We start from the raw sequence: 22,225 nt of genomic DNA, 5'->3' as shown, positions 1-22,225 counted from the left end.
TGCTTGATTACTTACTGCTTATGCACTGCAGAGTAATTGTGTGCAATTTGCTGTCAACTGTGGGTTCCTCAAAGGTGCTGCCTTTGCAAGAACTGCCCTGGATGCTTTGCCCAGGGAGATGTTGGCAAAACTTGGGCAGAAGCTGTGCCTAAGGGGCTCCCTCAGGAGGTGTTGGACACACACTGATGTTTCCTGTGTGGATGGGCGCAGCCACTGCCCTCAGCCCAGCAGGAATCCTCCAGCCAGAACTGCTGCTGGCCTGTCCATCCTCCCCTCACTCAGTGCACCAGGATGGGTGTCACTGCTGGACACAAAATGAGTCACAGGGACACAGCTCGAGGTGTGGTGCAACAGAGTCCTTTATTCTCTCAGTATTTATAAGTTTTTGACCACCACCAGAGAATGGATAGTCAGGTCACCACCTTCCCAACCACACTGGCTGTGAGAGGTGTCCATCAAAAAGGCAAATGCTGGCTTGGAGATGCCAAGTCCAGATCCCTGCACTTGTGGGTGCATCCATGGGGATCAGGAGCTGCTTGCCCAGAAGGAGCTGGCCACCAAGCCCAGTCTCTTCTGAGGGACAAAATTCCCTCTCCCTGCTCACGGAGCGATCCCAGCCCAGCACAGGATGGGAGGCACAAACACCAGGGCAATGAGACAGACTGGAAGTGACATTCTTAAATGGTGTCACTTCCAATTAGTCTTTGTGCCTGCAGAACGAGAAGAACTATTTTTAAGTTATGTTGGAGATTTGTTTTCGAGGTTTTCCAAGGTATAGCAAGCATTTTTCTCTCCAAGATGTCACAGCTTGCGTTTTTGATCCTTTTTATGACTTGTCTTTGCTTCTTTTCCTTTTTTCTCTCTCCTGTCATATCCCAAACATTCACCAATTTTCCCCACAAAGACAGTATCCACTTGTGCTTTTTTATAAAGGGGTTTTCTATGGAACTTCTCAGTGAACAATTAATTCTTTGGCCAGCTCTGCAAATGGAAAATACTTGATTGAAGAGCAGCAATATGTGGACAACTCAAGAAACACACAAAATATCTTTAAGACAAATTAATTTTCAAACAAAGATGCAAAAATAAATTGCAATTTGCAAATACACTGAAGGTAAAATTCCCCCCCAGAATGGGTTGGGTTGGAAGGGTCCTTATAGATCATCTCATTCCTCCCCCAGCCATGGGCAGGGACACCTCCCACTATCCCAGGCTGCTCCAAACCCTGTCCAGCCTGGCCTTGGGCACTTCCAGGGATCCAGGGGCAGCCCCAGCTGCTCTGGGCACCCTGTGCCAGGGCCTGCCCACCCTCACAGGGGAGAATTTCTTGTGTATTTCTGACTTAAATTTCCCCTCTTTCAGTTTGATCCCATTCCCCCTTGTCCTGTCACTGCAGCTCCTGAGGAAGGGTCACTCTCCCACTTCCCTGCAGCCCCTTCACACCCTGGGAAGGAGCTCTGAGGTCTCCTCACAACCTTCTCTTCTCCAGGTTCAGCTTTCCCAGCCTGTCCCCACAGGGAAGGAGCTCCAGTTCCCTTGCCAGTATCTCCTCCTGGTTCCTCGTGCGACACAACTGATGGAACTGCTCAGGCTGAGCTCGTGGGCAAGATCCCAGCAGCCCCAAACCAGGACAACCCCAGACACTGCAATTCAGACCCAAAATGCTCGGGATGGTGAGGCTGAACATGGGGCAGCACAGCCCACATCTCAGTCAATATCCAGCATTTTATTCTGGCCTAGATCCTCCACTGCTGACATCCCCTTTCTCACGTGTCCACCTGCAGGACTGAACAAATCCTCTCTCCTGGCTGAGATTTCCTTGGCTTCCCCAGAGGGGAAGGAGATGGAAAACCAAAGCCCTGGAGAAGAGGGAGGTGGGAAACCATCCCTTTTTCACCACCTGGGAGCAACACAAAATTCTGCTGTTCCAAACAACACCTGGGGCTGTTTGCTGAAAAGGACGAGCACAACTCAGGGGCTGCTTAGCTCCAGAACAAAAATAAAGTCAAAAAAGCAAAGTCAAAATCCTTTCCAGGCTGTCCCCTGCCCCCTGGCCAGCCAGGTGACTGTCACTCAATACTGAATTCGTGCATCTCACAGGAACTTTGCCTCAAATGATAAATCAAGCAGGTTTTTTTAAAGCTCCACCTTATCACAGTCTCTCCTCCGGCACTTCCATGGGAAGGAATAATTATTTTGTGCTCACTGCATGTATAATGAATTTTCAGGCATACTTGTTTGATCTATAGCCTTGAAAATAAAAAATCCCATTAGTCTAACAAGCTCACCAATTATTTCCTGGGATCACTGAGCCTATTCCAGCAGACAAAGTTGCATAAAATTGAAAGTGAACAGGGAACAGTGCAATATGTTGTTTTACAGGGTAAAACATTCTAAAGCAGTGTTTCACATCGTGTTTGGGGGCAGAGGAAAGAGAACTGGAAAGAGCAGCGAGCTTGGGTCTGCCTTAGCTGCGTGGAAATACCTGGGCAGGGAAGAAACATTTAAAGTTGCCTGAATTTAGATATTAACTACTCTTGTAGTTAACTGCTCTGTCCAAGCCAGCTTTTGCAGGTTCCATGTTTTAAAAAAAGGCTTTTCCAGGACACCCATTCTCACTCATTTCAGATATTGAAACCCAGGCTGGTGAATGGCACTCCAGAAAAATCAGTGTCTCTCTCTCAGCTCCAAAGAAAGCGTGAATAACTTGCTCAGACACTGGAGGTACACAAAGTTGGATGATGCAGATTTCCTCTCCCCACCCAACCTCCCTCAGTCCCCATGAGCTCCTGGGGGCTGTGGGGACACCACTGAGCTCTCTCCAACCTCCAAATTAGTCCTGCTGCCCTCTGGGGTCACCACCTCTCTCCACTGTCGTGGCCAAAATAAAAAATAATTCAAATTGCTCCCAGGAACTGCCTCAGCTTCAGCTGGAAGCTGAACCCAGCACACAAAGGGATTCATTCACTGAAGGCAGCAAGGGGCCAAATCCAAGGCAAAGATTCCCAAGTAAGTCTGCAGCTTGGAATAAGCTGGGGGTTGGCATGGACAGGACACAGCTTCAGTTTGAGCATCTGTGTCAAAGCAGCAGTAAAACCCCCAAAGTTTGTTATTGCTGGGGGTTTCCATCAGGATTACACCCAAATCTTGCTCCACATTTGGTAGCTCACAGATCAACACACTGAGGAAGCACCAGGAAAGAGGCTGGACGTGGCAGGGGTGGCTGCAGGGTTTCATCAGCCCTTTCCCTGCCACTCTGAGTGTTGGAAGGAGAACATATCTGAATTCAAAGCACAATTTAAATCTTGTTTGCTCTTTAGGGATGTTGAGAGATGTTTTTGCTGTGGTTCTGGAGGGGCGGCAGCAGCAAAGGCAGGCAGTGATTAGAGAAATGCCTAAAATTAACAATGTTATACACACTGGCATTCCTGACTTCCAGCACTCCACACTGCACCCAGAAAGGTGGAAGTGGCTGCTCAAACACCCATGAAAATTACAAATTAGACAGAGCATGAAAACAGAACCATTTTGTGCTGGGGGATGGGGTCAGCAGCAAAAATGGACCTTCATGGACAGAGAGGATGATTTGACTTAATCTAACAGGATAATTGCAGGCCTGAAGAGTTTGGGGACTGAGAATGAAGAGTTTTGAGGGTTCCATGGCACCAAACCAAGCCCAGGGTTGTCCCCAAGATGCCAGCCCAGCCCTGGGAGAAGCCAGGGCCAGAGGCTGCAGGATCTTGTCTGGGTTCACCCAAACTGCTCCCTTCTCTTTCAGCACCAGCACATCCCCTTTTCCTGGGCCTTGGAGTATCCATCTGTGTTCCTGCCCCTCACCCTGTGCCTCCCTGCAGGTCACAGCTGCTCTTCTGCTCCTTGCAGCCTCCTCCTCCTCCTCCTCCTCACAGCACTGACACGGAGAGGTGTCCCCAGGTGGAACAGGACGTGCTGAACTGCTCTGGCTGAACAGATCCCACCAGGAATCAGGGGCTGCAGAGCAACACCAGCACAAATGGGCTCTCTGGGGGCTGGTGCCATCCCTGCCCAGGTAAATGACCATGCGCAGAGTCAGACAAGTTTATTTCTATTACAAAAGGCTAAAAAACCTACCACCACCAAAAATCCCACACATTTTCTCCCTGTTCCTGTCTCTGGAAAAAGATCCACAGCTAAAAACAGAACAAGGGAGTCTTCAAAACAACCAGGAATGATGAGAGAAAGGGCACAAGTGGAGTAACTGAGGCATGAAAATGGAGTTTTAGCTTGTCACATTCAGTACTGCCTAGAGGGCCCTGGAAATACTGAACCCCCTGCCACCTATCTAAACTTTAGAGATCCATCCCAGCAGGGCCATGAGCCACTTCTGGCTAAGCTGAGGTCTGTCAAGCACTCCTCAGGCACACAGGAGGACACCAGTGAAGGGTTTGGGCACCTCTGGTCACATCTGCTGAGGTGCAGGGTGCCCCACTCTTCCCAGCTGATTCCCAGCACCAGCAGCACATCACAACCTCCCAGCTCCGAGCCACAGGTGAGCAGGGCTGGAGTCTGCCTGCTCCAAGGAAAGGTTTTTCCCAGCTGCAGGAGACCCCAAGCCCAGCCTGTGTTTGCCAGCCCTCCTGGCCGTGAGTGAAGTGCTTTCCCTGGGGGAGCAGCACAGTTTGATTCTCCCTCCAGCTGCCTTGGCTGTCTCTTACTGACCCCTTCAGCCGCAGGGCTCTTCCTGGAGCACGTCCTGTGCATCAGGATTGTCTCCCCACACCTCCTGGCTGTGGAGACTTTTGTGGCAGAATGGTTAGGCGAGAAAGGCCATGACTGTACAAACTTGCTAGAGATAAAACACCACTAGTGCAGAGGCAGTCTCAAGGACGGATTGCCCTTGAGATATGGGGAGGAGAACAAGAATGTGGTAGACAGAACGAGAAAGAAGAACCAGGGATGGTCTGGTAACCGCAAGAATGCAGAAGCACATAGCTATGTACTGCAGTAATGTAGATAGCAGAATAACCAATGATGAGCTATACTTTTGCAATATGTATGAGCTAATTAAATCATGTATTTAGACACGAGTGTAATGATCAATAAAGGAGATTTGCTTGACGACCACCTGGTGTCTGCGTCTCCCTTCTCCGACAAATGGTGACCCCGACGACGACCCCCTGCTGAGAAAAAAGCGGGGGAGAGAACACGCCACGGTCGGTGAAGTAGTGTTGGGACCCGAGGCACCCGGGTCGGTGCTAAACGACGAAGGGAAAGCACCCTCAAGGACTACATCGGTGGTCTTGAGCCATACGTGCTGCCGGAGCCGGAGAGGTGCAACAGCGCTGACGACAAAAATGGACAGGAAAGCAGCATATGATTTATTTTTGGGGTTATTAGATAAGCTGGGGGTTAGAGACATAAATCCTAGAAAAGACGTACCGGGATTGCTAGCATGGGGTCACGCGAAGGGTTGTTTTTCCAACCCGCACACGGTACATGAATTGAGTGAGTGGCGTAAGTTAGGAGATGTGTTGTGTGAAGCAGTCTTAGAAGAAGATAAAACAGCAATAAAGTTAGGAAAAATTTGGCGAGTTGTGCATAATACTCTATTGAAACATCAGGCAGAAAAAAGAGCGGCTCAGCAAGCAGTAGAAGCCTATAAAAGGAATGCACGGTATGGAGATCATGAACCTTTAGCACCAAGTGTCTCCCAAGTAATTATACCTGCTTCTAGCAGTTTGGGCACAGATGATTGTGCTTGGCCCTCGGCACCCCCTCTCAATGAGTCCACAGAGGACGCTGAAGTGCCTGTCGTAGCCACCTCTGATATTAAGGACCCTTCAGCCCAATCTGTTAAGCCTGGAATGCGTAGTTCACAATCTCCGCCAGAGCCAGATCCTGTCCCTGGGGCAGAGAGTGACCTGTGGGAGGAAATGGCTAGACAGAGGGGAGAAGCATGGAACGCATTGGCTAAGCATGGGCTAGAGAGTGGGGATGAAGTCACCGTGGAGGCGGCGAGGACGTGGGCTCTGCCTGTAGTTTACACCCCGGGGGTAAACCAACAAGGACAAGCTGTTCAGTTAGGGACCTATACACCTCTTGATTGGAAGTTGTTAGCTCAGCTGCGACAGACAGTGAGTCAATTTGGATTTAAGAGTGAACCAGCTAAACAAATGATAGACTACATATTTGATACGCATTTGCTAACTGTCAATGACTGTAGAAGCATTGTGAAACTGATGTTTACTCAACATCAGCAGCTGCTGTTTAACGCACATTGGCAAGCTTTAGTTCAAGAGTCGGTTGGAGTTCAAAGAGGACCCGGTGATCCGTTACAGGGAATTACAGTGGAAGAGATGATGGGATTAGGAAATTATAGAAGAACCGAGGCTCAGATGATTTCCGGACCAGACAAAGTTAGGGAAGCTATGCGTCTGGTTAGAGTTGCTATCAGTCAGGTGAAAGATAGTTCAGGAATTCCCATGTATATGGGAATCAAACAAGGGAGAGAGGAGTCTTTTGGAGACTTTGTTGATAAGGCTGCTACCGCTATAGAACGAGCAGGGGTCCCTGAGTATATGCGAGGGGCTTTGCTTAAACAGTGTGCCTTGCAGAATAGTAACGAGACTACTAAAAGAGTTCTGTTGACCCTGGGGGCTAATTGGACGATTGAGGAAGCCTTAGAAAAAATGGCATTACAACCAACAGGGCAACAAGCATTCCTAGTGAATGCCATTAAAGCATTAGGAGAGGGGTTACAGAAACAGGCAGAAAGTACACAGACACAAGTGTTAGCTGCTCTTGCTCCGCTCCGCGCTCCAGCAGCGGCAACCGCGGCTGCGACCCAGAAGCCCCCTTCCATGAAATGCTACCGCTGTGGAGGAGGAGGGCACATGAGGCGACAATGCCGCGCGACTGGGGTCTGGTGCCAAAATTGTCAAAGCAACACGCACAACTCTTCTGCCTGCCGCCGGCGTTCGGGAAACTCACGGCGGAGCGCGAATGGCAGCCGCGCTCAGACACAAGTTGCTGCCGCGACGTCAGCGCCACCTCGTGTCTACAACCAGCCACTGCCGGGAGCTTGGGACTTGACTTGGCAGCAGCAGTGAAAACAACGCTGATGACAACGCACCCTGTTCGAATTCCTACGGGAGTTTACAGCCCAATAAAGATTAGGGGACAAGTATATGGAGGACTTTTATTGGGGCGCTCCTCGATTTCTGTGATGGGCCTATTTGTTTTACCTGGAGTCATAGATGCGGACTATACCGGAGAGATACAAATTATGGCATATACGCTCTACCCTCCAATTACTGTTGAAGCCGGTCAACGCATTGCCCAATTTATACCACTGCCACAAACAACCAAAGGCATTCAAACATTGATGCAAGGCCCTCGGAATAATCAAGGATTTGGATCATCAGGGATAGCCATGCTCACAATGGACTTAAACAGCAGACCAAAAAAGAAAAAATACAACAGACCGCACCTTGGAAGTACCTGGGATGGACTATTACCAATCAAATTGTGCGTCCACAAAAACTGCAGCTCTCAACAAAAATTGTCACTTTAAATGACGCGCAACGCCTACTTGGTGATCTTCAATGGTTGAAACCCATAGTTGGCATCCCAAACACCTTACTAAACTGCCTTCGCCCACTGTTGAAGGGAACAGATCCCAGTTCGCCTGTCACGATTTCCCCTCAACAGAACAAAGCAATCAAAGATATTCTCCAGTGTATAGAAGTAGGTTTTGTTTCCCGTCGCGATATTGACTTGCCCATTGACCTTACCATATGGAATACCTCAGAACATCTTCTCGGCGCTCTTACACAATTCAAAAAGAAAACGGGGGAAGTGTGGAGACTTTTGTGGCAGAATGGTTAGGCGAGAAAGGCCATGACTGTACAAACTTGCTAGAGATAAAACACCACTAGTGCAGAGGCAGTCTCAAGGACGGATTGCCCTTGAGATATGGGGAGGAGAACAAGAATGTGGCAAACAGAACGAGAAAGAAGAACCAGGGACGGTCTGTTAACCGCAAGAATGCAGAAGCACATAGCTATGTACTGCAGTAATGTAGATAGCAGAATAACCAATGATGAGCTATACTTTTGCAATATGTATGAGCTAATTAAATCATGTATTTAAACACGAGTGTAATGATCAATAAACGAGATTTGCTTGACGACCACCTGGTGTCTGCGTCTCCCTTCTCCGACATGTATACACTCAATGTGCTGCAAGGCCATAGCGTGCCAGCACAGTGTCAGCACTATTAAAAATAAGCTTTTCAGCAGATAGTGACTGCTGAAAATAGCAGATAGATAGAAAACAGGTTTGAAATCAACATAAAAATAATGTAATATTTGTCCACTATGAATTCAGCCAAAATCTCCTCAAAGGTATAAAAAAGAAAATTATTATAACGAATTTAAGCAAAGTTCTGATGTTTCTGTTTGTACCTCTGATTTGATTTGCTGTCGTAACCTCCTCAAAGATTGAGGGACCTTCCTCATAAAGGCTCGAATCAGAGAGAGAGAAGCAAACCTTTTTTGAGACTGCTTGAAAAGTTCTGTAGCCTTTAAGAATGTCAGAAACAAAAGACAGAACAAGATAATTTTTCACTTTTTAAAACTGAAGTGATAGACCTTGCCATTTTTACTAATTTTTTCCATCATGTAATTGCCAAACAGAACAGATTTACAGTTCTAATCTGAAAGCAGGCTGACTGCAAATCCCATCAAATATGTCAACAGAAAACATAATTTGAAATAATGTAATTCTGCATACCTGCTCCAAGCAGCTCGATTTTATTTGCTCCACATCTGTTTTGACTGAACTTTCAAAGGAGTCAATTTCTTTACTTTCTTTCTGAAGACACTTGCTGAAAAACTTTACCTCCTCAGAAGAAAAGTTACCGACCTCTGAAAATAATCTGAAAGCAAACATAAAAACAATTGGCTGTGAGTCATCTTTTTCCCCAAGACTGTTTCAGCTCAACAGCCCTGAAACATATATATCAACACAAATGTGATGAAAACAGCATAATAATTGTGGTTTAACAAGATGCATTTATTTTTTTAAATGGGAACCTAGATGAATAACAAAATAAAATTTACTTTTACTCTTCTGCCTATGCAACAAACGCTGATTCCCAGAACTCGGTCACCATTTATAAACAACACTTCTATGAAATCTATATACCTGCAACTTTTGAGAAAATCCACATTTGAATCCCTTAATTTTCCTAATGCTTCCTCCAAGTGCTGCTGGTAACTTCTCACAGTAACCCTGATTGACTCCAGGTGGTTCTGGAGCTCTGATTCCAGATTGTTGCTGGAAGAAGCTGACCTAACAGCAAATAATAAAAGATAAGGAAAGATGTCTGAAAAGGAACACAACACAATGATTCAACAACTGCTGGCTGTAAAGACATGAGCAAATCTGAGGACTCAGAAGTGATTTATGACTCTCAAAGCAGCTCCCCAAGTTGGGATGGTTTGGATGAACCCATGGAAGGTATCAGCAACAGCTGATACTATTGCATCTTTTTCTTCAAAAACAATTAGTCAGCTGCTCTTACAGTGCATGTTCAGTAAACTGGATAAAATCTAAACCAATGAAACATCTTTTCTACTTAAAGACTGTCAGATGAAAATTTCCAGGTGTTCAGTCCTGATTTTAATTTCTTCAGGGCAAGAGAATGAAATTCTTTACATGTTTTCAAGTTTTATCAAGTAGTCTTCATTGAAGAGCAATAACATATGAAAGAACAGGTTCAGAATGCAAACCATAAACACCTCAGACAGAAATCAGGAGTATTTAACTAGGGAGATTCACAGCAACAGCAGTGGCACACTTACTGCTCAGTCACAGGAGCGTGGAGCAACTCAAACTCCAAGTGACTGACTCGGGAATTGAAGTGTGTGTTGAGGTTATTTAGCTGGTCTGAAAATCTGAGGAATTCAGCTCTCTCCTTTTCCAGGCCTTCTGCCAGTACTGCACAGTGGCGCTCAAGATGCTCTTTGTGAAGTGACAGTTCCTCTGAGAAGAAAGGAAGTTTACAACAGGAACATTATTCCCTGTTTACTGTGAACTATCACTATGCCCAGTCAACCTGTGACCAGCAGCAGCAGCAAAATAAAACAAAGCCATACCTCACAGTAGCTGAAATATACAAATTAAATACATTCCATTTGGTTTCTTTGACTTTTCTTCTGTGGAAGACACAGATCCTTAACAGCTCCTAATCCATTCAAACCACATGTGTCTCTTGTCTGCTCCAAGCATTCTTTTTCCTTTATTTTTGGTCATTGCTGACATCTCCATTTATCTCTCTGTTCTCAGTCTCGTAACAAAACCAATGGCCATATTTTTTAATGGAAAATCATCCACTTTTCCTAGTTTTGTGAGGGAAGGAAAAAAATCAGTTTTAGTCTCTCTTCCAGAATGATAGCTGGATAAATCAAGAGCCAGGCAACCACCTGAAGAAAGCTGCCAGAAGAAGCACCTGTCCTCTTTGCAGAAAAAGGGAAATTGAAAAATTATTTGCCTGCTCTCCAAAATCAGAATTTTTTGCTTATGTGTTAAAGACCAAGAAACCTGTCTAAAATCCCTTTTTCTCACCATAAAAACTTGACACTTCCTATGCAAAAGGAGTTTTAATTAGACGATGCTCTGTAGCTGCTCAATGATATTTCACAGAGTTAAATCCTCCCTCTCAGGTTTTCAGAAGCTTGGCCCTGACATTTTGGCTCTCCCAACTTGCTAATTTCTTTTCCTGCAATACTTTTAAAATATTTTTTGTACAGCACAGACTCTTGTTAAATAATTTCAAGGTGGATGAGAATTCACAAACATTGACAATAGAATGTTCAGTATCTTCTGCAATCCAGTTGTTAATCAAGGCACTACTGTCTATTTTTCCAAAAATAACACAGCACAAACCAGGAAGAGCTCTAGAAAAGAAATATCATTTTAAAAATATGTAAGTAACATAATATACTGGGAATTCTTGACAGCCAACTGCTTTCTATTGTCTTCTACTACTAAGTCAACTAGTGCTGAAACAGATTTTGGCCCACTTAGGACCATCATGTTAGGAACACATGCGATGCTCAGAATACAAAAAAAAAGTCAATACCAGCTCGAACATTGTAGATTTTTGTCTGTATATCCTCCTGCTTTCCTTGATGCAACTTAAGATGCAGCAGAAGTTTTGAATTCAGCTCCTCTTTCTTGGCAGCTACAAAGACATAGGAGTTTGACAAGGATTCTGCAAACCATTTCTCCAAGTGCTCAAAAAAGCAGAGGCGAATCCTATGATTGAAAAAGAAATATTATGGTGAGGAACAGCAAATAATAAGTAAGGATTTATTAAATACATAATTTCTAAGAATTTAACTTCTGGCTATAGGAAGGTATGGTTTCAGTACCATTTGCATAATACTGGTAGAATTTTTGAGCTAGCTGCATACTACTGAGTACCAGGCATTTTACCTTCAAGGCTTTGCAGGGAATTTGGGCAAATTACTTGTCTCACTAGATAATTTTCCTTAAATGATGAATATTCTGTAAAGGTAAATGTTTTTATAAAATGTTTTTATAAATGTACTTTGACAGCCATGGATACAAAGCAATATAAACTTTTTATCATATTTGTATGAATTTCAAAAGTGGAATAATGTAATAATTGTACAATCAATTTTATAATTAAATAGCTAACAATATAAATATCTAATTATACAACACTAATTAGATAACTTTTCCTCTGTAGTCTAATGTTTCTTCTAAGCAGCTGAAATTTGTGTGTTACATAAAGGGAAAGAACAGAATTTGTTTTCTACTTACCTTTCCTTCAGCTTGACAAACATGGCTTCTGTGAGAAGTACATATTTCAGATACATAGGAAGGGATTCTTCTTTTTCAAAACTCGTAAGGTAACTCTCTGTGATGTCAGTCTTTCCTGCCTCTTCAACTCCAAGAACAGTAAAAGTGTTTCCACTAGCAGTGGAGAAAATCTCCGTGGCAATTTCAGCACTTTCTGCCTCGCTGCTCTTGGATGCTGACTGGGAAACAGTGGGAAATTATCACGTTACTTTTAAAGGTATCAGCATAGAATTAACAGCGCACCAGCTAGTCTAGGAATCCTCAGGATATTTAGAATAATGTTCTCATTCTTAATTTGGACATTTACACAGTGCTGGCAATATTTATATATTTATATATTTATATATTTATATATTTGTATATTTGTATATTTATGTATTTATATATTTATATATTTATATATTTATATATTTATTTATATATATATTTATATATTTATATATAAATATATTTGTATATTTATTTATATATATGCCAGCAACACATAGGCAGAGTCAACAATGTTTGAAAACGTTTTTGTTATGGTAATAAATTAATGGAAACTGAAAAACTAATACGTAGGTACAAATACTTAGCTTAAATCATTCACTACAGGCTGAGAACACTGTGATGAAAGACAGATTAGAAAAAAAATTATGAAAAATTATCAAAAAGAATGGTTGTGAACTGTTTTATACACTCCATTTTCCCATAAAAGGATCTAGAGCCCTGGGTGCTTTGTAATGAAACTAAGCAAAAAAGGACTTTCCATTCATTCTCAGCAAAAAGACTTCCTATTCCTCCTTATTTTGGTCAAGACTGCCTTCACTTTCAAATGTATTCTCTTGCTCACTTACCTGCATAATGCTTCGTCCCTGTTCTGCATGCTCATTTTCTTCACTTTTATGAGGAATACTCTCCTCATCTTCTTCTTCCTCTGTTTCTGCAATTTCCTGTGCCAAGATCACCTGTTTCTCTGTTAAGTTTGTTTCCCCAGCTGATTTTTGACAACTGTCCCTATCTTCTGGCACCAGTTGAGAGAGGCCATTGTCCTGCTCTGCTCTGGGCTGGGACGTCCTTGCTTCGAGCCCTGGGGGTAATTTTGGATGCCACAATGTTAGAAAGACCTAAAGCTGCTAGAGAAGTCCAAAGGAGGGACACAGAGATAGTGAAGGCTCTGGAGTGGAAACCATACAAGTGGCTGAGGGCATTTGGCTCAGCTGGAGAGAGGAGACTGAGGTCACACCTCACTGGGGGCTGCAGCACCTCTCAAAGGCAATAGAGGAGAGGCAGCTTTAATTTCTGTTCTGTGTGACCAGGGACAGGACCCAAGGGAATGCCTGGAGCTGTGCCAGGGGAGGATTAGACTAGGTACTAGGAAAAGGTTCTTCCCTCAGTGGGTGGTAGGCACTGAACAGGCTGCCCAGGGAATGGGCACAGCCCCAAGGCTGCCAGAGCTCCAGAAACATTTGGACAATGCTCTCAGGGATGCACAGGTTGGGATTGTTGGGATGTCTGTGCAAAGCCAAGAACTGGACTTTCATGATCCCTGTAATTCCCTTCCAACTCAGGATACTCTGATTTTGCTCTCCTTGCACAATGCTCTCAGCTTGCTGCTCCACTGTTTGTTCAGCTTCTGAAGCCTCAACTAGTTACTTACAATTAAAGCAGACTTCTACTGGTTACAGCCCAAAGAAATAGAAATTGAAAAACAAGTAAGCAGAAATACCTGTTTGGACTGTTGAGGTATTATTTTGATCTTGAACTGTGGAGTCTATCGTGCCTTGCAAGTTCTAAAACCAAAACAACAACAAAAAATACCTGCCACACTGTTTTAAAATATGGATTTGCTTATAAGAAACCCATATTCCTTCTCAAAATGTTTCTATTTCAGTAAGATATGATAGTCTTGAATAGATCACTTACTATCTAAAGAACCTGTAACACTCAAATAGATTATTTTAAGTCTATTACCTTGTAGTTCTTTGTTCAAAAGGCAAATGGATTTGCTAAAATGCCGTTTGTAACAAGGACAGAGTTAAAAGCGGGACTGAGAAATGTTTTGTTTTCCCTCTGCTATCTCTACCAAAAGCACTTTATTCAATGGCTGAAATAATATATATAATATATTTAATAATATATTTATATAATCTGGATAATTATTATATATAATAATTTATATAATCTGGATTTTAAAGGTAAATTTTCTCTAAAGTGAAAAATGAATACACTAATAAGGTTCTAAACCAGTAGATATTTTTTTTTTGTTTGGAGGTTTCCTTCACACTAAAATGCTGGCTGATGGATATACTATAAGAAATCAATTCCCACAAAATAGCTTTTGGGTAAGCCATTACTTCATCCATTACAATTTGCTTGAGTGTCTCATTCCTGTCCAATTTAAGGTCACTGTTGAAGAGACTCAAGTATGTATAGAAATAAAATTCAGTATGATTACAGTGCCTTTAAATCTAAATCTGACCTTCTGATCAGTCTCATAAAGCCTTTAGGCTAAATGTTGCGACTGACCTGTTTACACTGAATACAATCAAATTCTGGCTTGTTAGAGATTAGTTCATTACAAATAAATAAATGCACAAAAGTTAAGAAATATTTATAGTAAAGCCTTTTACATCCTTCCTTTTGGATGGGGAACCATACAAACACTGCTTACATAAAAGATGTTAAAATATTGTCTTCCATGTTAGTTCTGCACTGTGCTCAGCTGCGACTGAGCCTTTCTGGTCCATCTTCCTTTTACTTGAAAATAAAGCTACATCTTGATTCAAGAAAAATCAATGTTCACAGTTGTTTTCATTTGCATTTGCATTTGCTTTGTCTCCTAAACAAAGATAATTATGGGGAATTTTATGTATATGTTCAGATAGGTTACATTCCATTTCTGCAATCTGGACTTGTATTTTCACTTGGTCTGTTACCTCTGACTTTTTTTTAACTGCTCAAATGAGTGTGGTTTTGGAATGATAGCAGTCTCCCTTTGTCCCATTCTAAACAGTGGGTATTATTTGCCTTAACCTTGTTCAATATGTACATTATTTTATATTCTTACATGAAGTAAAAAGCAGTCTTTTCCCATACCTTCACACAATAGCATAAACAAGACCTAAGTAGTACAACCAGCGTTAAAATATGCTTTACTTTTTAAGTTTACAATACAAAACTCATACCTAGTTCTAATTTGATCTAAAGAGGAAAGGGCTTTCTCCAAATATTGCTTCAGCTCTTCTTCACAGCTTGCCATCTTCATTTTTTCCAAACTTGTATCCAGATTATCTTTCATCATCTAAGGCCACATGAAAAAGCTAGTAATAATGGTTTAGTAGATACTAAAATCTTCATTACTATTTAGGATTCAAGTAAGTTAATTATGTACATATATTCTACACCAATAAGGGAAGCTACCTTAGCAAAACTCATCACCCATGAAGATCTGCCTAGATAATGAACACCTCTGACATTGCTATCCCAAGCTGGCTGTTGTAACTATGAGAACTTTGCATCCAACCAGACTCTATACCTGCACAACATCCCATAATAGCAACTTGCAGCCACTTTATACAGAAAGCAGCAGTGATCCTTAACTCTGTTGCCCTATCAAGAAGAAGACAGGACTGTCCATTCAGTGTGAATCAAGGAGTTAGCAAAAATGCACTTGACTGAATGAAACTGAAAAGTAGAAATTCCAATACAAAAGTCAGATATTATGTTTTTAATTTTATAGCAGCTATTTTGAATTCCAGAGGGTTCTTTGCATTAAGAAGTCCTTTCTTTACAGCACACCCTTGTTTTTATGTTTATACCTGAATTATGTTATCCTCTTCCCATCTGCATTCATCTACTTTCTTCTGAAGTACATCTTCCTGCTGGGACAGTTGGAGCTGATGGACATCCCAGAGAGCCATGGCATCCTGAACATAGTTGTACAAGCCTTCACAATGCTGCTCATGCCATTTAGCCATCTCCTTAAAATCACTCTAAATAAAAACACTCAAGTGAACAAGTTCTTTTTAAACTGCTGGAAGGTGAAATGAATGAGTAAGAGGATATGTAACGTGATAAAAGGCTGCCTGGAATTACATGACTGGTATTCAACATGGTGTCTTCTATTTGGAGAGTTAAAAAAAATGAAAAATCCAAGGAAACTGGGTAAGAATGTGGATTTTTGTAGTACAAGCTGAGAGTATCAAAACTTCTGCTTATTCTGGCATCATAAAGCACCAAATCACATTCTACAATTTATCACATCAGGAACAACTGTCCAGTCATTTTTATATACAGAATCACAAAAGATCAGATTGGAAGACATTTGGGAGATCATTTAAATATATTCCTCTGTCAGAAGGCAGACTGGGTGGGCCATACGTCATTCATCTCTATCATATGCATTTCAGATATAAATTATAATAAAAATACAATATATTTATATTACAAATAATAAACACAATAATTATGAATTCTTCCACTGGAAGCTTTTCCACACCAAACTTTGCTTCTTTGTAGTGCTTAGTCACACTGTGGACCTCTTTCTAATGTGACATCAATAGCCTACAATGCAGAAGGCATTGCAGGTGGGAGCACAGGAAGAAAGGACTAATCCCAAGGAGTGATAAAAATAAATGTAATAGATGCACATTCATGTGCTCCAGCTGTTCTTCAAACCTATGTTTTAGTTTCTCAATCATCTGGAGCATGTTGGAATGCACAATTTCAACATCTTCTACTGTGCAAATATCCAACAGGGTCATCTAAGTGAAAAGAATAGCAAATTATTCACATGCATATAAGAAATACTGCATGGCTTTCAGAGAAGATGGCTAAACTTAGTGTTTATTTGCTTGTAATGGACAGAGGGAAGATTCAACCTCCTAGAGCCCACATTCCGTTAGTAAACAAAACAATTCAGTTGGATATAAAGGGAGAAACTGAGGCAGAGAGGTGGAATTTCTTTGCCAAGATAAGATGGATTTAGCACAAAGGCTGAGGGTCCTTGCATCCTCCAGGTAAATGCAGGATAGCCCCCCCTTCATTACTGGCATTTGTTACAGCTTTTACACATTTCAAGTACCTTTTGAACAGAGTAAGAGGTTAAAAACTTGTTATCTCAATGTTTGGCGGATCCTCAAACATATTTTACTGTAATGACATATCGTACCATCACTTCCACACCCAAAGCTGACACTCACCTTGCAGACCTGCACTTTTTCCTGACATTTGTCCTGGACCAGCTCATACTGGATGCACATTTTCTCCATGCACTCCACATTAGGTGTGTCTGAATGATATGGAACAGACCACGGTCAACATTCCTGTACTTCACAGTGCAGTGTGAAAAGGAAACATGACAGCAGCCCTGTGCTGAATCTCAGCACAGGGACAGATGCCAGCAGTGTCTGCACACCACTGTGACACCACCAACCAATCAAAAGAGACACCTTAATACACAGCTGTTTATAATTATGCTTCAAAGTAGCAAGTTATTTACAATTGCTACCAACCTCCATGCTACCATACAGGCTACAAAGCTCACTGTGCTCTGCAGCAAGAGAAAGCAGACACAGAGGGAAGGCATACTACAGGACTTGGAGAAAGGAATTATCTGCAATATTTCCCCTCTTCTTCTCTGAGAGTTAAAAAGGAGGATTTTTTTAGGATTGAGAACTGATCCATGTCAAAATTAACCTTCTATTTCCCCCAGATTAATTCTAACAAGCCAGTTTCTGCTAGATCTCACCATGACTAAGTGTTTGCACTGGCCAAAGGAAAGTGATGTCACAGGCAGCTTCTTTGGGTCTTACTAGTAGCCAGCTCAAAGCAACAGAGAACGTAAGTGGGAACATACAGAATAAAGAATTGAGCAAACATGCACTTTCAGAGCAACTGTCTGCCTCATTGTTGCCTGGGGAAAAAGAAAGGATTGCTTGAATTCCAAACTGGTTTTATCATTTCTCAACTTACCAATACTCCTGTTTAAATTCTCCAGAGTTCTGTACCATTCATTTATTATGTCAGATTGTGTATGTTTTGGAAGCAACAAGGTGCTATCAAAGTAGGAAACAAGAGTCAGGTATCTTAAAATACAAATCAGTCGGTACTTAAAATATAAAATTATGAATCAGAGTATCCATACTACTGTGCATTATTTTATTTAAAGCCATTTTAAAACATTTACCATGGCCTTATTGTTAATGAGCTTGTGAACATCAGCTGCCAAGAAGAAAGAAATTTCTTCCAGTTTCAAGGTATACTTGGTCAGTACATCTGCTATCTGTGCAATAAAATAATAATGAAAATCAACAACAAAAAGTGTAACTCAAATATCAATTTTCAAAATAAAAAACTACAGGAATGAGACAATTTTTCCATTAAAATCAATTTAAATAATTAATCAATTAAAGAAATTAAAATGAATTTAAGTTAATTGGATGACACAGACTGAGAAGTAAATTTTAAAATATTACTCTTAGCTATCTTAATGACTGATTTTTTCATTAATTCATAAAAATAGTAATGAAAACATTCCACTTTGCTACTACTCAGCTGATTTCTCTTTAATTGTGATAATTGAGTGCTCTGCAGACAGGCTGCAATATGAATTTAAAAATCAAACCAGCTTCCCTTCAAATATCTGAAGGGAATCCACCAGTGCCTGTTTTAAGTGAACACAGAATTAAAGCAAATGTGTTCATCTCTGCCATTTGTTGCAACTAATCCAACAGAAAGGTTACTGGTGATACTCTCAGACTTATTCACCATACCTGAATTACAAAGAGAGGAGGAACAGGCACTGATGGAACAGTTTTTCTTTGCCTACAAGGACAGTGCAGCAAGCTCTTCCAGAGTCTATCCATTTTTTTATCCAAACGTTTCCTATGATGTCCAATGACTTTGACAGGTTAGGCTGGATACTACAAAACTGCAACACATTTGCTACTGACACCCAGCCAACACAAACTAAAATCAAGCTAGCTCATGTCTATGCTCCTTCTCAGCTGCAGAATAGCTATGTTCCCCAAAAAAATAACAGACCAGATGAAAGTTTGACCTACACAAGTCTCCAGGAAAATAAAAGCAGCTCACATATTCCTTGCACCTGTAGTATCCGTAATCATGAAAGAAAGAAACACCTTAAAACTAGGAAAAAAGTAGCTTTTCCTGATTATGTGGGTGTAAAATGAGTGAAAATAAATGAGTTTATTAGTGAAAAGAAAGCAATCACCACATAACAGAACTACTGGCAGGCCTCTGACTCCTGTGGAAACAAGCTACTCCTGCTCTGCATCCAGCATGGTATCAGCAAATAACAATCTTATGCTTAAGCAACAGTTATTGAGACTGCAGCTCACTTTAACAGCTCGACTCCTTTCAATCTCCTTTAGGGATTCGTCCACTGCCCTAATCCACTTTTTTCTGTTTGAGGATTCTTCATGGATCATATTCCACAGTTCTTCCAAACCCTGCAATAAAAATCTACTCTCAATCTCATTGAAAAGTGAATATATATAAGAAAAAAATAAAAAAGGAAAAAACCCAATAATTTAGGACTTCAGTGAACCATAAGAAGACATTACATAGAGCAGGTACAAGTAACTGAAGTTGAGCCAATGCTCTGAGCTGCCTTACTTCAAATGAGAAACCTTCCAAAGCCATGTCAGATGCAATCTTTTCAAACAGAAGTTTACTCTTTTCATCTGATTTCATCACTTTAAGCTGAAGGAATTCCTGAATCTTCAAAACAGAGGCTTCCATCTCCTAAAACGGTAGGTCAGTGTAATCATTTCAATATTGGGTCTTGACCTTAGAAGAGCACTCAAGACTCTGCATTAAAAGATCCTGCTTTACCCTGCCAATGCCGTCCAGCTCCTGCTGCATTTCGGTCACTGCTCGATCGTGACGCTTTTGCCGCCGTTCTGCCAGGTACTTCCATGTACCACTGCCTGCTTCCTCAGGAACTGCAGAGAAAGAAATGAGCATTCTATAGCCTGGAACTGTTGCTGCAGAATATGGGATGCGTGAACAATAAATCCCTCAATCTACACTGTAACTGCTGTAGTCTGTGCAGTTCTCACAGTGTGCAACATCTTTCCTTGGGAAGTGCAGTCGTAGCAAATGGAGGTAAAAATACAAAATACTAGAGTGTATTTTAAAATTTCCTTTATTAACTTCTGTTTTTCAGAAGGATAATAACATGGAACTATTAGCTCAGCTATGATGTAAAAAAATTGCAACATTTCAGGAATGAGATTTGATTACATCAAAACTGGAATTTATAATGCTAAACATGACCTGTGATTGACAATTTCACAACTGCTTTTTTTTCCTATTAGAAGACTCTTCATCTTCAAAATCATCAAATCATCAAAACTTTGAAACAAAAATTTGAAGATGAGGCCTCTTAAGCTTCAAATCATCAAAATTTGTCAGGCCATTTCTGAGCCTGATTTTTGTTGCCTTGCAAGAGAAAAGAGTTCCAATGTGGATGTAACCAAACTGTGTATTCTACTCCCCTCTACCTCATTTTGTGATGAGCTGTTAATGATAGATCATTTTCAGTGCATACCTGACCCCCCAGGATACAAGCTGGATGTTAAAATGAGAAGAGGCAGAAAACTGCAGGGTGAGATAGTGTTTCTTTATCCTTCCTTCAGCTGGGGAAGCAGCAGCACCACCCATCCAGTGAGGGTCATGTCTGCCAATGGGCCATAATGAACTGAATATGTACTAGCAGAATGGGCAGCTGATCAAGGACTCCAAAAATATTCTAGATTCAAGGGATTCCATCATTCCATTGTGAACCTCCCTGCCCTGGGGGATGTACCACCTGAACCCCATGGATATAATCTGGGCACTTGGGCACTTGGGACACCACCACCACCACTGGACATCCAGAGGAGGACCCAAACTTTCACAAGACCACTGCTTCTGGCAGGACTGCAACCACTGCAACCCTGACCACAAGGGTGCCAGGCTGTACTCTGACTTTGTGTTTTAAATGTTTTTCTGTATCATTGCATTTACTGTAATCTGAAATTGTAACTCCAAAATCTCTCACAAGGTATTTGTGTGGGGTTAATTTCTCCTGCTGATTTTCTTTCAAACCAGCACAATTTTATACCTTGTTCAGCTAAAACTGTTACATGTACCATGTCTCCTGTGAATGCAACTTAAAATAGATGACATGAAGAGAAACCAGTTTTACCAACTACATCAGGCAGGCCTCTGACTTTCTCAGCTGAACTTGCATCTACATTTCCCAATGCTTCTGAAAAAGGTGTAGGTTGTCTGAAACAGAAAGTGAATAAAGCTTCAATTTGTACTATTAATGCACCAGAAGAGGGACTAACATAATAGTATAATTCACTTTAATTGGCAAAATGTAACATTAAAGTGATCCTAAGTATCATCCCAACTTTAAAGAATATAATTTAAAGAATCAATGTTGCTTCTTCTGAGACAAATTGAAGGCTGGATGGTAGATCCCAGCTTAAAATCTATTAAGATGGCATTAAAGCAATACATGTTAGATTTAGAATGTGTAAACTACAGAGACATACAGAACAGTTCTAACAGGTAAAAAACTGTGAACTCTTTAGGAGACACCAGCAAGAAACGTGGAAATAGCCTTTATCTGCCCAAGTGCTTTTCCCAACAGCTTGGGCACTGGGTTTCTCCTTGGGGTCAGTGAGAATCCCTGTATCATTATTCAGCAGCTGGCTTAGGATAAAAAAGAATGGTTGTATTATCTTCATTCTTGTTCGTCACATTATCTTACAGCATCATCATGTAAGCCATTTACTTGGAAATATAGCCTAAAAAATATGTTTCAGACTGGGCATATATCTAGATTGCTATGAGCAAAGACAACTTCTTTTTAAAAGGAAAGCCATACAATATGCCTTCTATTGCAAATATTGGTCTGTTAGCCTGCACTTCAATGGGCAGCAAGCAGTTCATTATACTAAATTTACACTTGGCAAGGAGACAGTCTATTACAAGTCGTTAGTTCTATGACCAAGAATTCAGTAGTTCCTAATTCCCACTGAAAATCTGTCCATTTCATCCCTCTAGTTATGAACATATCATTGGGGTTTTATGCTTCTGTTCTTTACCTGTCTGACTGTGGCTTTTTTGTGAAGTCACTGATGGCTGTTTCACCAACACATTTCTGCTGATTACATGGTAATGGCATGGCATCAGCAGACATTTCTGAATGCCTATTTAAAGTGTACTTTTTACTCTTCTTAGAGAATCTTGTCTTTTTTCCTTCATCCAAAAGGTGGGCTAAGTGAGCCTTTAAAGAAACATAATCTCAACAATTAGAATTCCTTCAAACCTACTGAATGGAGAACAGCGACAA

At 41.5% G+C, this 22,225-nt stretch overlaps 3 protein-coding genes across 3 annotated transcripts in view; 2 read left to right on the top strand and 1 right to left on the bottom strand.

The window, feature by feature from the left end:
* Nucleotides 1-22,225, top strand: part of BRINP3 (BMP/retinoic acid inducible neural specific 3) — a 662,162-nt gene that overhangs the window by 6,345 nt on the left and 633,592 nt on the right. The window lies entirely within an intron of this gene.
* Nucleotides 872-22,166, bottom strand: LOC147651497 (coiled-coil domain-containing protein 180-like). Its single transcript, XM_086841923.1, has 21 exons — nt 21,978-22,166; nt 21,068-21,150; nt 19,711-19,820; nt 19,492-19,620; nt 19,215-19,325; nt 18,020-18,136; nt 17,827-17,968; nt 17,055-17,143; nt 16,503-16,616; nt 15,672-15,845; nt 15,039-15,154; nt 14,117-14,259; nt 13,580-13,645; nt 12,708-12,940; nt 11,833-12,050; nt 11,126-11,301; nt 9,846-10,026; nt 9,187-9,333; nt 8,773-8,917; nt 8,445-8,561; nt 872-981 (listed from the first exon to the last, which is right to left on the bottom strand). The coding sequence occupies exons 1-21, from the start codon at nt 22,070-22,072 to the stop codon at nt 964-966; spliced, it is 2,724 nt and encodes a 907-aa protein (XP_086698049.1). The 5' UTR covers nt 22,073-22,166; the 3' UTR covers nt 872-963.
* LOC147651498 (uncharacterized) lies at nt 979-7,934 on the top strand. Its single transcript, XM_086842787.1, has one exon. The coding sequence runs from the start codon at nt 5,334-5,336 to the stop codon at nt 7,086-7,088; it is 1,755 nt and encodes a 584-aa protein (XP_086698913.1). The 5' UTR covers nt 979-5,333; the 3' UTR covers nt 7,089-7,934.

Source organism: Cyanistes caeruleus, chromosome 9 (genome assembly GCF_971803275.1).
Source record: "Cyanistes caeruleus chromosome 9, bCyaCae1.hap1.1, whole genome shotgun sequence".
Taxonomy (NCBI): Eukaryota; Metazoa; Chordata; class Aves; order Passeriformes; family Paridae; genus Cyanistes; species Cyanistes caeruleus.
This window is presented reverse-complemented; position numbering and strand designations above follow the sequence as displayed.